Source organism: Protomyctophum bolini (assembly GCF_963924005.1).
Source record: "Protomyctophum bolini genome assembly, chromosome: 9".
NCBI classification, from domain to species: domain Eukaryota; kingdom Metazoa; phylum Chordata; class Actinopteri; order Myctophiformes; family Myctophidae; genus Protomyctophum; species Protomyctophum bolini.
In genome coordinates this window covers 40,663,452-40,679,929 of record NC_137870.1, presented here as the reverse complement: position 1 = coordinate 40,679,929, position 16,478 = coordinate 40,663,452, and the positions used below count along the sequence as shown (strand labels likewise).

The following is a 16,478-nucleotide window of genomic DNA, read 5'->3' as shown; positions in this document are numbered from 1 at the left end:
AATGAAGTACAGTAAAGTACAGTAAAGAGCACAGAGCACAGAGCACAGTACAGTACAGTAACTATAAATAAATGTATAGTTGCACCGCTCAGTTAACAACTTCAGGTGTGATTTTGATACTTTTGTGTGAAGCTGTAGTGTGATCAAGTAAGGGTTTTCAACTGATTATGATGAACCAGAGACCACCAATCTGGCTAAGAATCAACCTGGGAACCAATGTTGTGTTGGGAGGGGATATGGGCATCCATGGTGTGGGGGAAGCGTGAAATTAAATAATGACTACTTAAGGGCTACATTCAATTTGTTGCAAGGACACAATACTACGTGCAACAAATACGAAAATACTGAAATATGCTAGTCGTCTTGAGCTCTAGAGCTCAAAAAAGGTTATAAACCACTGATCGATTCTATCCCACGGTTACCCTAAGTCCGTTCTCAACTTCTATATTAAACTCATGTTAACTCAAGTTAACCGATTTACTGTATTGATGCAGTATGTATTGATACAGTATGTATCAATTATTATTATTATTATTATTAGTGATATATAGGCAGACACATTAACACATTAAATGGGCACAGAAAATGGGCACAAAAAGCTAGTAGCCCCTCAAAAAGAGAAAGGCACAGGTTCAACATATTAATTGCTTTGTGCTATGTCCATATTGCCACTGACATGACTTACAGTTTTAATCATAGCTGCTGGCTTTACACAGGTTCCAAAATGTATGTGCAGTAGTGGCCGGCCCGTTGTCCACAGGTCTTGCGTGTTGACCCGCGGGGCGGGCGGACGGGGGCCAGGGTATGAAAAAGGCCAGCTCAATCACTGACTCAAGTACTGAGCTGAGGTCAAGCTGACCTCCTCAATAAAGCACTATAGACGAATAACAGTTTAAAGGGATAGTTCAGATTTTTTTTTAACTTAAGTTGTATGAAATTGTTAGCCATTAATATAGTGGTTGCAACTGTATTAATTGATTGCCCGAGTCCCGTGGTGGGAGTTGTGCTCTGGTTTTTGTGAATATTAAGTAGTTCCGGTCATTTTGTGGGGGGGGCACTGGGGCCACACAGTAAAAGTAAATTAATCCACAAAACGAACGTCATATGTATTGTTGACCCATTTCTAAAATATTAGCGCGACATTCGTTCAACTTTGACCCCTCCATCACATGGAACTATTTTTGGGCGTAGTGATATGGACACAAAAAACATAGTTCTGTGTGATGTAGGGGTAAAAAAAGAGACCCCTCCACGAAAAGGGCTAGTTGTCCTGACCCCTTATCCATCATTTATACACTATGGATAATTAGTGTGGACTTAAATTAACCCTAGCCTATCCCTGCTGTATCCTCAATTAGGCTTCGTACACACCGACACAACAAATGTTCGGTCCGTGTGCGATGTCTGACTGCGGTTTGATTGCTGCTCCAATTCATTTTCAATGGGAGTCACATGGTTTGACCAAACATTTTTGTTTGATGAGGGGGGAGCAATCAGCAATCTAACACAAATGTTTGATCATACCATGTGACTCCCATTGGAAAAGCATTGTGGTGGCCCAAAAAAACAAAAAAAACGACCAAACATTGCTTGATTGGTGTTTGGTATACATGTGAATGAGGCCTGAGTGAGCACCTGTATCCCCCACCACACGTATAAACTGTACTTTTTGGCCAAAAGTGGATACTTTTAGTTACTCCGCTGCGCCTTCTACCGATATTGCCCAGAGAACTGCCTCATAGAGAATATTTTTCCTCCGGTGAAAAAAAACCCCTTTCTGGCCAAAAAGTACAGTTTATACGTGTGGTGGGGCTTTCTAATGACACAACTAGCCTTTGTTTTGGTGAGTAGCAAAAACGTTGTTTTTATTTACGCTAAAGACTAAAGAGTAGAGGCTGGTCTGCATTCATGCGAGCGGCAGAAGTTGAGAGTAACATAGCTCTAAATGAAACGCATTAGAGCTATGGACCAGAGCTATAGGTGAAACCTGATGTTCTGTTCATTCACAGACCACAGCAGCATGCAGCGACAACAGCAGCTCACTCGTTGTGAGTATTCATTTATTTTGTGCTGATGTAAAATTGTGGAAATGTTTGCATGTTTAGGCAGGTGACGTTTGCATGCTTTAGACAGGTGATGTCTGTATATGTTTAGCCAGGTGTAATGTGTATTTCGTTGATGTGTATGATTAATGTTTTCTGTGTGTTTTCAGAACCACACACATGCTTTCTGTACTACCTGACGTCACTTCAGTAAAATCCCTTAAACCCAAGTGTTTGCTTGTTCTTGACCGAACCACCTGAAGCGGTGCAAAGCTTCCAACCCCCACAATACAGGCACAACATGGACCACGGACCAAACACAAAAGTTTAACATATGGAAATAAGGGGTTTAAAAAAATAAAAAAATAGTCACACCCGTGTGAAGTGAGGGGCGCTAATATATTAAAGTCTGTGGTGACGAAACAAACATTAAATTCTCTTTATTGTTAAAGGCATTTTTAAAACAAACATTGAACTAAAAACTAACATTAAACTTAAACTTAAATCGCAGGCGTGCAGGCGTGCATCGCAGGCGTGCATAATGCATTAATGACGTTAAACCACCCTCTCGAGTGTAATATTGCAATTATACAATAATAATAATAACAATAAAACTTTATTTGTATAGCACCTTTCATGACATGAAATGCAGCTCAAAGTGCTTTAAGAGCAATGGAGAAAAAAGAAAAGAAAAGCAAGGCATAAACATAAAAAAACAAGAGCAGTAATGCAATACAGTGAGGACATGAATAACAAAAAATGTAAAGATCAATTAAAAGCAAGGTGTTCAAGTCGGTCTTGAGCTGTGCTTTAAAAATGTCTACAGAGGCTGCCTGTCGAAGGTACAGTGGGAGTTTGTTCCACGCCATAGAAGCAAAAAGCTGCTTCCCCGTATTTTTTAGTTTCCATTTTTTTAGACAAAGCGAGCAGGCCAGCAGTGGAAGACCTTAGGGGCGGTTTGGAACATATTTAGGCAGGCAGTCATGTAGGTAGGAAGGTGCGAGACCATTGAGAGCTTTATAAACAAGTAAAATCATTTTAAAATCAATCCTAAAAACAACCGGAAGCCAGTGCAGTGAAGCCAAAACTGGAGTAATATGTTCTCTCATCTTAGTTCTAGTTAGTAGTCAGTAGTCACTAGTTAGTAGTTCTAGTTAATAGTCACTACGACCAGCTTCTGCTTTTTGCCTTCTTCTGCTTATATTTATTTTTTCCTTATGCTGGCATACTGATGCTAATGCATGATTTATACTCGCAAGTTGTATTCATTATGTATTAGTTATACTATAAAAGCTGATCTACAAGTTGTATAAATCATGTATTAGTTATACTAAAAAGCCGGTCTACAAGCTCGCAACACACATCGCATCATGATATGTTTTAACTTGTAGGAGTATAAATTAAGCATGACATCTTATTATTATACACTGCTGTGATGTAACTATCGAGTATATAGGCATACCTTGTCCTTTTCTCTACTTCACTTACCTCCATGTCGGAATTGATAAGCACATATCCTGACATATGGCTGCATTATACTCTGCGAGTAACTCCATCGTTGAGCCATATTTGATGAAACTGCTCCAACCAGAGCAGACAACACTTTGTATAAAAAGTGAATGAGCACACCAATATATATCTATTCTACGTCCGAGCATAGACATGGTAACGCCCCGCCTGCCTCTGATTGGCCTACCGACTACTGCCCGTCTTGCCTGTCCTCCGAGATGCAAGGCTACTCCGTGGTGGGAAATAATACAAGTACAAGAGAATGGCAACACGCGACAGTAACTTGTAACTTTAATTTTTGTAGAAGAGGCAAACTAATATTGTTTGTGCCGTTTGCTTTGATTGAATAATTGATTGAACACGTACAGTATGTACAGTACTATGATTTGATTTGGCTGTGTTCTAAATTAAAGTGTTAGTGTTGATTATTGTAATTTAGCTTCTATTAATCTAATTATAGTAAACTAATACTATTGTACTAAAAAGGATAAAGATCAAGGCATTAATCTAATTATAGTAAACTAATACTGTTATACTAAAAAAGATAAAGATCGAGGGAAAAGAGACCTTTTTACAGTACAATAATGTTTCAAGTTTACACATAAACAACGGCATAAACAATATTAGTTTAAATAAAAGTTACTGTCGCGCGTGCCAAGCTGTCATTCTCTTGTATAATATATCATACTTGTATTCTTTTTTTATTTCCCACCACGGAGTAACCTCGTGGCAGAATATCCAGCATGTATCTTCCACCTCAGAGGAAACTCTGGTAAGGCCGGCAGTGTCGGTAGGCCAATCAGAGGCAGGCGGGGCGTTACCATGTCTATTCTCGGACGTAGAAAAGATATACGCCACACCAAAGCCACACACACCAAAAAGGTTTTTTGTATTTTCTGATTATTATTATTATTATTATTATGATTGCTGATATTATCTAGCTTATTAGTTAATTGGATTATTGTTTTGGGCACCAAGCCCAAAAGCCTAGGCAAGGGCTCAATTATGGATTTTTTTTTACCAGCGCCATGAGAACTGAAGTTGTTTTTTTGTAAATGTAAATGTACTGTAATGGTTCAGTAAATATGCAAACTAAAAACCATTCAACCTTGTGGACAATGATTTCCTTACAGCCAAAGTACAGCCAAAGTCTGGGTGCATCAGTGGGTTTGTTGAATTGTTTGAAAGTAGATAGTCACGTAACAGAGTCAAGAAGAACCAGAACTGACGGTTGTATGAATATGCCAGAACATAACACAAGAATACAGTGTTTAGTGTCCGTCTACCCAGACACCACACCACTGGATCACAATCACAATTTTAAGCAAATGAGTCATCTTGAAGAGTTTTAAAGTAACTGGAATGAGACAATGCACCACACATACACGATGTGAAGTATTTTCCCTCTAATGAATGCATTTGTTTTTATTTGAATTGTGTTATCTGAATTTTTGTTTTAAACTTGTGGAAGAATTGTTAGTTATTGGGGGATTCTTTGGAAAACCTTTTGAAATAATCATCATCAAAAACAAAATGTAGGAAACAAAAGAGGGGTATTTACTCGCGACCCAGAAACAGTGGCCTACAAAGACTGTAAAGAGTTAACGGCACTGGATAAAAAGGAACATTTCTCTGATGCACAGATGTGCTCATGGCCACCCACATCAGGAGAACTTACTTTTAGCTGCCTTATGGGACATCTTCTTCACATGCTCCTTGGCCCTCTCGTCTCTGTGCAGCACATGGTGTTGTTATCCTGGTGGGGGGTGGGGGTACAGAAACGAGAGAGAGAGAGAGAGAGAGAGAGAGAGAGAGAGAAAGAGAGAGAGAAGAGAAGAGGAAGAACAACCTATTAGTGCCTCAGACAGCTGACTCGCTCCACCACTGTTGATCCTTCGCATGCCAACAAAATGAAAGTCCTTCCGAGCTCCTTTAAAAAGGCTTCATAAATTCTCCGACATCCTCCCCATTCGCAAAATGACGAACGATGTGACTGCAAAAGAAACACAGCAGTGGCATTTCATTGGGTCTTTTCAGTATGCGGTGGGAGGTAGGCCCCCCGTGGTTTGAAAAGATGGCACTGTGAGAGGGTTTCAGTTTGAGAACTGAAGATAAGACGTGGCTGAGTGACGCAGATAGCACTAAGCGTATAACCCTAATAAAAGTAGTGGTGAAGACAGAACCGGATGCAGGATGCATGACACACACACAAAATAAATGCACAAAGCACGTTGAGAGCAGTGAGCTGGTAAATGAGGAAATAGAAAATGTGAGAAATAGAAAGAGATGAACCACAGGCGGTTAGCCCGACATACCAATAATTTGAGGAGATCCTGTAAAGGAATCTTGTTCTTTGATTTACTTTTGATTAAGTTGGTGGCCATTTTATCACCGGAAAGATTGGCCTCCAGGATGGAACCTACAGTAGGTAGGTAATTTCATCTTTTCGTGTGATAATATTGTCACCCACTCTAACCAAGAAGCCATCTGCCTTGCTGAGATTACTATTTGATCCGAAGAGAATGGATTCAGTTTTTCCCAGGTGTAAGAATAGTTTGTTATCAGCGAGCCAGGTGCAGATTCTACCGAGTTCAGAGCTGAGGGTCTTTTCAACCTGCAGTTTGTTCCTGTCCGAGACCAGCAGTGCTGAGTCATCTGCGAACAGGAACAAGTTGCAGTCACAAGCTGACATGTTAGGGTTAGGGTTTAAGGTATAGGGTGTCAGACTATTGCGTGTTGGATTGTTAGGATGTCGGACCAACGATATGCACAAGCCAAAAACATGGTAGATCAATTGATGGTAGATCAAATTAAAACAGAATGTAATATGAAAAAAGGAATAAAAAAGATATACAACTAGAAATGTGTGCTTCTTGGAGAACAGGTTTCCGCCAGCCGGGTTGCCTATAGCCAGGGCAAACAAACTTTGGGATCTGAAAAATGTAACTCACTGTACACAACTCAATCACATGACCCCAGCCAGAGATAGTGTGTATAGGTCTACTGGTTTGTGAATCTGCCTGCCCTGTTATAGTGTCACCACTCACTATGATGCTGCATTGAAATATGTAATTTCTTGCTTGGCCTAGACGGGAATGTGTATTCAAAGTGTCATGCTTTCATGATTTGAGGAGCGAGCCATTCCTGCAAACTTTGGAAGCCAATCTTAGTCAATCAGTATAGAATAAGAAAAATATTGAATCAAAAAATTGATTGTAGCCAAAACTAGGGATGTGTAAAAATCTTACTCGGATTTTTGGAGCTGTAGTTCCAGACTCTATATATAGCATTCGGAGATTGTGGAATAGTTTTCTGGCTACCCGAGACTATGCAGCAAAGGTCGTCATAAACGGGACTCGAACACGCGACGCGTTCGAGTCCCTGTCCGAGTCCCTGAGACCACTAGGCTATAGCGGGCGCCCCTGCAGATTTCTTTCCTGTTATCCATCCACATAAATGTTGCCTCAAACAGATTACCATTACCAATCAACACCAATAAACAATAATGCAGTGGTTTTCAACCATTTTCATATTAAAGCAAATTAAGTAATGTGATGCAGATAGTTAGGACAGACAGAATACAACAGTTTACATTTGCACAAGAACATGGGTTATTGCATATAATTATTGATTCCAGATACGACATGTTTAACAATAATTTAACTCTTGAGAGTGTAAAATGAAACCATATAGTACGGATCCTGTACCACTGGTTGAAAACCACTGCAATAATGCATCACGGGCACACTTTGGTAGGCCCACACATTGGTCAAAAATGTTCAGGAAGTAGACAGGCAAATTCAATGCATTATTCCTCACCTTTGAAGGCCGACCGCGGCCCCTAGAGGTGTCACAGAGACTACATTTTTGGGGGGAGTGTTAATTCCATTGCTGGCTGTCTGAATAAAAAATATATATATAAAAATAAAATCATGAAAATGTTGACATTATTATTGCTTATAGCAACTTTAATGTCATCAAAGCCACCCCTTGCTGATCTAATCCGAACCTCTAGCCGCTAGAGGTTTAGCTATCCTTTGTAATTGTGTACATGAGGAAATTAGAAACTACACGCTTTCACTGTTGAAAGAAACCTCCCTGCACTGTCTATACATTACAATATCCACGTTGATCTATTGTACATGCATCAATTGGTTAATGGTTCAGCACCACCAACAATGGACAGCGACAGGCCAGCACAGGTCACAGCAAAGATCTTGCCAAATACAAAGTTATCTTTAAACTCTAAACATTAAAAGATAAAGTTACATTAGAAGGCACATTCAAAGACAAAGTTGACAAGAAGGGACATGACGTGAGGGGATATCATTAGACACAGCTGTGCATAATTGATAAAATAAGCAACACATCTATGTATGTACAGTATATTGAGAAGAGCACAGCTTTGTGCGCGGTTCGGTTGGCCAAGTCATAGACCGTGACGTATGCAGAGTATGCGGAAGTGCCGTTTACACCGATGCCTTGCGGCCGTGATACGTCACTGACTTTACCTCTGCGTTTTCAACCCAGCTTCGTGGGTGTTCGCAGTTTCCCTTTCTTGTCAATGCATCTAGTGTGAATACCATTACAGCAACAGCACTGCCACTACTGAGGCTGAAAGATTACGGCACATAAACTGGCCATAGCAAATACTGCAGTTTCTATGAATACCAAAGTCTGAGAATGCCACAACAGGTGTGCATTTTACTGCTTTATAATGTAGTGTAATTTAGCTTCTAAATTCTGACTTTGTAACTTTGAACTTTTATTGGTTTTCATTGGTTTTAAACATACAAAGTAGTACAACCGATTGAGGTATGACAAAATACAAAATACAAAAAAAAAAAAAAAAAGTCTAATCGCAAATCGGTGAAAAAGCAATACACAGCTTACCCTGAATCCCTGCATAAACCACTACCTGTCAGCTCCAGCCACGTGAAAAGAGGCTGTGCTGTTTCCATGATGGTGTGCATGAGAGAACTTCATTGAGGGGAACTTTAACCGGCTCCACATGGCTCCCGAGATAGAACACAGGAGGCATAAGAGGCACAAAACTGCCTCGCATGGAGCAAAAGGCAACACAGGCACAGAACAGCACAATGGCTGTCTGTGTGGGGCAAGGGTAAAAGGGGCAGGGGGAGTCTGGAATAGGGTCGCTACTCTGAAAATATTTCTGCAGAGTGACATGACACGTTTTCTATCCCTTTGATTCTGACAACGCACGCACGCGCGCACGCACGCACGCACGCACGCACGCACACAAGCATGCATGAACGCGTGCAAAAATGGGTGTATCAATCTATACAGAATATAAATGGGTTGTAGGTTAACATTAAAGAAGTAAGAGTAAAAAGAAAAAAATATATATATAAAAAAATAAATGCTGGATTAATGCGTTAAACATCCCATCCATAGGACGTCTGGAAACGTCATGGGGAATCCAATCAACTCATACATAGGACGTATGGGGAGAGAGTATGGCCCTTTCTCAATTCCTTTTTTAACCCTACCCCTCAGCCCTTGCCCCTTCCCCTTGACCCTACATAATGAGTGTCAAGGGGTAGGGAGATAAATCATCCCCCTAGGAATTAGAACGTCCCTAAATATTGAACGTCCCTTGTATATTATTGATCAGAGTAAAAGCGGCCATGTATTTCCGGCACCCCAGAGCTCCTATTTTGACCCCCGGGAATGATTGTGTTAATCAAATCTCATAATCTCGTTTTGGCACAGGAGGATTAAATAGCTATTCTCTGGATTATCTCGTTCTGGCACAGAGTTGAGTAATCGGCAATTGAGCCACGGAACCACCATTTGATGAGGTTTATCTTCTCAGACCCAAAACCTGCTGTATTGTGGTACCATTAGGAGAGATAACAGGCAAACGTGAAGGGAAGTGATGCAGATGTTTAACAATAATTTAACTCTTGAGAGTGTAAAATGAGACCAAATGGACTGGACCCATAGGGGTCCATTTGCTTTCATTTTACACTCTCAAGAGTTGAACATCTCCAACTCTCCAACTCCAGCACTCTATCATTTAGCTGGGGACCACCTGGAACCCCCTCAAGGACCACTGGTGGTCCCCGGACCACTTGGTTGAAAACCACTGCAATCAGGCTGCTATTAGGCCGTAGCACTTGCCGTAGCACTTGCCCTAGCCTCGACGACCTTATAGGCGTATGCAAAGGCTCAACTTATGTAAAGAAAAATATTTGTATTTTTTCAAAATAGGCCTATGTCGTCTTGGACATGAGATTTTAGGCTACAAACAGAACTAACTGCCACATGCACCTGTTAAGCCCCGGGTCCCCGTGATACTGAATGATTGAGGGAGAGGGAAAAAAGACTGACAAAACAGCTTGTATAAGCAAGTATAAAGTACTTCACCAAAATAAACAAATGATAACGGTCGCTTATGAGGCAATACAAGGTTAAAAGGGGCAGAGTGACAAGTGAGATGACATATTTTCTACCCATTGGATTCTGACAAAATACACAAAGGCTCACAGGTAGCTCTTACCCTACCCCCTTAGATAGCACTTTTTGTATACTTACAGTAGGTCACATTCCCACCTAATACTTCGGTAGACTTGATGCGTATGGGAGGAGAAATTGGGATTCTTGCATATTTCATTTGCTGCGGTTTGCCTTCACACTGTCATCCGCAGCAATTGGAAACGCAGCAGGGGGGACCTTTATCAATGTGTTCCATTCATAAACTAGCCTACACAGTGTCTATGGTGATAAAATTATACTCATAACGTGCATGTGTCGTGACCCCCTCTCTCTCTCGCTCTCTACTATACGCATGCAGCCATGCACTGTTCTTTTGGGCATGGAGGCACAGCGCTGAGTGCACTGATATAACAGACAGCAGTGCAAAAATGTTTACAAGTTTATCGAGATGAAAGTCCCTACTCCCCAGTCCCCACACAGTGACAGCACCCCATGTTTACGGCACGCACTGACAGACAGAATATTCTGTAGGCTATAATACACTGCAGTGTTTTTATGAGTTTTCTTAAGCAATTGATTAATGTAATCGTCCTCATTTCGATCAGGACTTCAGTCTCCTCATTCGACCACGTCTATCCACGGTAACGGGACATCTTTGCGCTGCGTAAAATATGCCTTCTCCGTCTCCAACTGTGTTCAGCTCCTCACCCGCCACATTGTTTGCTTCATTTCCTTTATTTACTGCGGATTGCATTCACACCTGCACCGAATCGTAATCAAGTGCGATTGGAAGCGAAGCGAAAACCCAGTTTTTGCTCGGAGTAGAATGCGGTTCTTTGATACGCATTAGGATTCGAATGAGCCTTCACACCTGCCAAACGAAGTGCACTTTCTGAAAATGCGCAGCAGGATTCGTTTTAATCGCAGCAAAGCTCTCTGGTGTGAATGTGACCTTAGATAGCATTTGATACAGACTTATAACAGACAGCACTAGAATTGCATTGTATGTAGTCATAGCACTTCATATTAGTATATGTATAGCATAATATAGTATGCTATATATGTATAGTTTCATTATATAGATATCCCACTGTTACGTTCTTAGCTTACGCGTGTTTCATGATAACTACTTTTTATGTATGTGATGTATTGCCATGCTTTTTGTTATTTTGTGTCTGCTAAATGCCTACATTGTAAATTGTATGTACTTTTGCTGTCGAGGAGTAAAAATGAAAACAGCCTCTCCCATCGCCATGGTAATTTATTTGATGGACAAATTATCACAATTTTGTTTATTATTGTTGTTGTTGCCGAACACAATGTTACAGGCTAATACTTAATGTAGTCTAGTCTGTGCTGTGTTCTTATGCCATAGCCTAGCCTAGTGATTACACAACGTTTTGTAGGAAGGAAGTGTGTAGGAAATGCACACTTTCCTTTTCCGTGCTGAGAGGAAATGCTCTCAGCACGTTAACAGTTGTGGAGTCTGTGTGCAAGCGTGCATGTGCGCACTGTGCGCAAGTCTGTGTCAGGAGTGGACACACATCATCTATATTGTACTGTACTGTAGACATTGGCGTGGGGCCGTGGGCATGCAGTCGAACGGGTTCCCAAAGTCAAAAATGGGTTCAGATCAGAACAAAAAAAGATGTGTACTCTTATGTACAGTACCTGTACACAAGACAATAAGACATAACAACCAGGCCCGTGGCAGCTGTGGGGTGCAGCCATCATGTTTGTGATGGCTGCTAGGGGCAGAAGTGAAAAGCAGTTATGGAGGTGTGCCCTATAGGGCCTCTCAACATGCAATTCAAATTTTGAGAAATAGGCTCCACCGTGAAATTTGTCAAAACAATGCAGGCAAAGGTATATACAGTAGATTATCAAAACCCTGTTCGACGGTCACTGCCACATAACTCACAAGAGCATTTGTGTTTAGTTTGATCCGAAACAAATCAAGTTTCAGTGACAGTGAAATTTGTAGCACATCGTGTGTGAGTGAATTTTGGCACTGCATTGTTTTGTTTAGGGACCCCTAGAAATGTGTGATACAAATATATGGGGATTTGTGTCATGATCAAAGGCTTCCATTTGAAATGGCCTGTTATAGGGAGGTCATTTTTACTTTGGCTAATGGGAGTTTGCATGCAAAGTTTAAAAAAGGTCCAGCAGTGCCCAAAAGTAAATCCAGTCTGATCCATGTTTTGAACTATATAAATCGTAATGTCAAAAACAAAGATTCCCCTGGATTACTTTGATCATGATGCATCTGTTTTAATGTATAAATAATATCTCTGTAGGCAATGCAAGATTAATCTGTCAGATTCCTTTCCCATCGACTATGATTGGCTTCTACATTTTGAAAGAGTGGCCCATTTTGCAGAAGAACCATCACTCCACTTTTTTTCAAAGTCATCATTGGCAGTGAGCCAGTGAATGAGTTTGTAGAAAATGTTGATTTCAACCAGTTGGTTGAAATTCCCATAAAAATGAAATGAAAACATTGAACTACACGTCAGTAAAGAGATGTCATTTATGTGAATATGTCATGATCTAAGAAAATCACATTACAAAATGCATTAACAATGCATGTCCACTAATTTATTTTAACAATAAAATGGTAACTGAATCAATATGCAATTATACATGTAATTGAGTTGCTGTATTAGAAAGTTTGCAATGTTGTTAATAAGGTTAGATCCATAAACCCAAATGAGTAGATCACTGGACAATAAATCAATCATGAAAAACCATTAAGGTGTCCTTCAACAAGACTAGGGTCTGATTGATTGATTGATTGAAATATTTATTAATAGTTTGCAGAATCACAGTACATTACAAGCACGAACTCGATACAAAGACTGTTAACTGTGAGTGGACGACCCAATTAAGCATTACGCTTGTTTATAAGAGGGTCCACCGTCCTTGTTCAATTCATCAAAACATCTAGAGACGTACAAATAGACACTTCTATATAGTCAAAGAACAGAACAGGAATTCATCATCTAGTTCCGTTGTGACTTCCATGTGGATCTCAAATACAATGTTGATGACATCATATAATAGCGGCTTTCTGCATATTCTGAAGACTGTAAAAGTGTCCAGGGAATCAGCAGGTCTGGACATTATCCGGTGTCGGCCTTTCACACATGTAGCATGCAACAGGAGAATGTCCAGATGTTTCAGATGCGTTCACACATGAAGGTAAATAGCCTGTTTGAGCCTGAGGTGAGGGGCGGTGTCTGGGTGTCTAGTTAGATGCACACACTAACTACTCCCACTTAAATATAACAGAGTGAGGGAGAAGCGAGGATCAAATGCTATATATATATCCCCGTTTTTGGCTCAGTCGGGCATTACCCGGACTTAACTCAAGGGTCCTACCAGCATAACGTACAGTATGTCGCATGTCCGATGCTACTGAGCCAGTATGTGTTGTGTTCATACTGTAGGCTCTCGGACAGAGACTCCAGCATCCACACTGTGTAGGAAATGCAGGCCAGTGACCAATGTTGTCAAAGTGGACATTATTGCCAGTGGGTGTGGCATCCCAGACTTTGTGTAGTTTGGGCTTGAGTTGGCTTGTGGGTGGTCATGACTCTGTCAGATCATCGGTCAACTGCTGTACTGGATTTCTATAGAGAAAGGGTTTTCTCTTTCAGCTCAAAGGTTGGTTTGAAAAGACATGGACACATGCACTAGCTGCTTCTGGGATCCAACTTGCGACATTTTGGTTACAGGACAAACTCTAACCGCTCTATAGGCTACCCTGTGTGTTTCTGTGTGTGTGTGTGTGTGTGTGTGTGTGTGTGTGTGTGTGTGTGTGTGTGTGTGTGTGTGTGTGTGTGTGTGTGTGTGTGTGTGTGTGTGTGTGTGTGGGGTGGGGGGGGGTGGGGGGGGCTGGGGCCTGCTGGGGCTGCCTGGCACCCCATCAGATTAGGTGACTATTAGTCTGGTTAGGCTACTTGCATCATTATCCTACCCGGTATACAGTTTCCGAAATGAATGTGTCTGGTCTTAATTACCTCTGTGGAAGAGAGAGAGTCAGCACAGACATGTTTTGACAAACAACACTGGTTAACCATTTCCAGTTGGTCACCATGACGTTCCCACAGTAAAAAGGAAACAAGAAGACTCAGTAAGACTCATTAAGTTAATGGGATGCTGCTGCGATAAAATAAATAGCCTTCAGAAAATGCCCTAAAACATAGCAAACTAAAATTGGATGGGAATTTCAAGCCATTTAATAGGCATTTCCAAGGGAATCACTGTGGATTTTACCAATCCATGATCAGCATCATGGTTCCTGTTTCATTATGTGGCAGCAGCCCTCAATATGGGCAATACCCTACACACTTCTGCTCTCTCCATGCTTGTCCATCAGGCACATTCACACACTCACCACGCAGCCCAAAATCCCCTGCGTGACCCGCGATTGTTCAACATTGAGCCCGGATTTGTTATATCATTCATGAGGTGGGGTCGCGTAACCTTTGCCCTTTGTCTCTTATCCACATCTCTGATGTTGTTCTAATGCAGCAGTGATGGTGATCAGAACGGCAAAGGAACGGCCAGGCACAGGGAAACTCATCCAATAAAAGCCCCTGCACTGCTTTTACATTTGCCCAATCTTTTAGTGTAGATTGCATTTGCTTCAGATGCTTTACACAGGGTCTGGATTTCATTAATGATAACTTCTATCAGATTATCCATTCAAAAGAGAAGTCCAATGTTACCAGTTACCTGGTAACTGGTAACATGGTAACTGTTACCATGTTATATTTCTCTGGCATATAATTTTATGTAGGCAACTAAGCAGGCATGGTACTTAATATGGCTGTATCTCACATTACAAACTGAAAATATCACCGGTATAGCTAACCGACATATTGTGATTTTACTATTTTTGCAATGAACTCAACTGTGCTCAAAATGCCAGTTTGTCATCCATTTCCATGACCATGATGATATCTGATGCAACAAGCAGCTCTGCTAAAACTACTGTCAATATCGTCATGGACTTACTGTTTGTCACATGAAATATCATGTGCACAATATAACTAATCTGTTAAGGGCAACATCTGTATACAAAAGTCCCTTTCTCTTAAGTGTTTGCGGCAGCCAACAGCTGAAATCAAATGATGAAGACTAACACATTCGAAACAAAACTCCTTTCTTCTACTTACTTGCCCTGGGAGCCAGGAGGCTTTAACAAGGGTGGTCAGTGGTGATACATTAAACCAATTTTTGGGGCATGTATAGATGGCCCTATATAGTTCCAAGAAAAGAAAACCACTGAATCAAGTGTTCATATGCTTTCCTGGAAACCATATTGCATTCAGCTGTTCGTATCGGAATTGCTCAAAACGGTGTGCATTGGATAGAGTCTGAAAAAATCACTAGAATTGTTGAGTAAATAATCAATTAGTGAAAAGTGCTTTAGTGAAAATAACTTAAGGGTTTGGCACATTTAAAAAAAAAGGCTATTTCTAAAACTAGCCTTTAATGAACTCTCAGTTCTAGGGTCATTATCTCTCTGTCTCAAGTTTAGTATTTAATCCTGTTCGGTGCTGTCTGTCCACAGTACAGATCTCCCACATGCAGACCAAAATGACTGATATAGCCTACCCTGCGCTACACTGTAGGTTACACCGTTAGACAAACAGCAAGATTGATTTATTGGGGGCCACTGTCACTGATAGAAAGTTTCAAGCAAAGATTGAGTAGAGCTGAATGTATTTGACAGCCATGTGATCAAATGCAGCCAGGGTGGTACATTGTTTTAGTGCTGTTGCTCTGTTATAGGTCCTATATGCCCCCATGCCCGATAGAAGCACCGTTACTTCTTTGAAAATGATCTCTAGGCATTTAGCAACAATATCATAGATAGCTTACTTACCAGCAACGCTGCCCACTAGTTCATGTAGCCTATATTCCGCGTGAGTCTGGTTGGTACAACAAGGGCAAGGATGTTACCACCAGGTCCACGTTGGTTATTAATGGCATTCGCTGTTTGTAAATGAGATAAATAGGCGTCCGTCTTCGCGCACCGAGTGGGAGGTGCCCACGAAGCACTGGCATGAGCAGGAAAGCTCATCCCTCTCGCATTTAGCGGACTAAAACATGCGAGGACCACATCGTTGTTTACAATAGGTCCTGCTGGGAACTGCATGCATGCGGAGCAGATAGCGGTCCTACTCCTCTGGAATGCTTTTCGTTGAGCACAACGCGTACCCTTTGCTCAATAGACGCATGCGCACGCCTAGGCTACTATGATGCGCTGGTCAGTCATGGTGCTGAACAGATGCAAGTTCTCCACGAACTGTGAGAAATTGTGATTTGTGAGTGACCAAAATAGTAGCCTATATAGTCCGTCAATATGACTCTAATGACCGGTGTCATTTAAACTTTCCCACTCCAGCAGCAGCAGCAGCAGAGCTAGTTGTGCGTTGCAGCGTTGAGTGAAGA

General features: G+C 41.2%; 1 protein-coding gene across 2 annotated transcripts in view; it reads right to left on the bottom strand.

Moving 5' to 3' along the window:
* st3gal4 (ST3 beta-galactoside alpha-2,3-sialyltransferase 4) overlaps nucleotides 1-16,204 on the bottom strand; it is a 42,015-nt gene extending 25,811 nt beyond the window's left edge. For both annotated transcript variants that reach the window (XM_080771435.1, XM_080771436.1), the window contains exons 1-2: nucleotides 15,910-16,204; nucleotides 5,230-5,307 (exon numbers count right to left, since the gene is read on the bottom strand). In XM_080771435.1, the coding sequence (XP_080627561.1) occupies nucleotides 5,230-5,251 (22 nt within the window). In that variant the 5' untranslated portion in view covers nucleotides 5,252-5,307; nucleotides 15,910-16,204. The remainder of the gene's footprint in view (nucleotides 1-5,229; nucleotides 5,308-15,909) is intronic.
* Nucleotides 16,205-16,478: the final 274 nt, after the last annotated feature.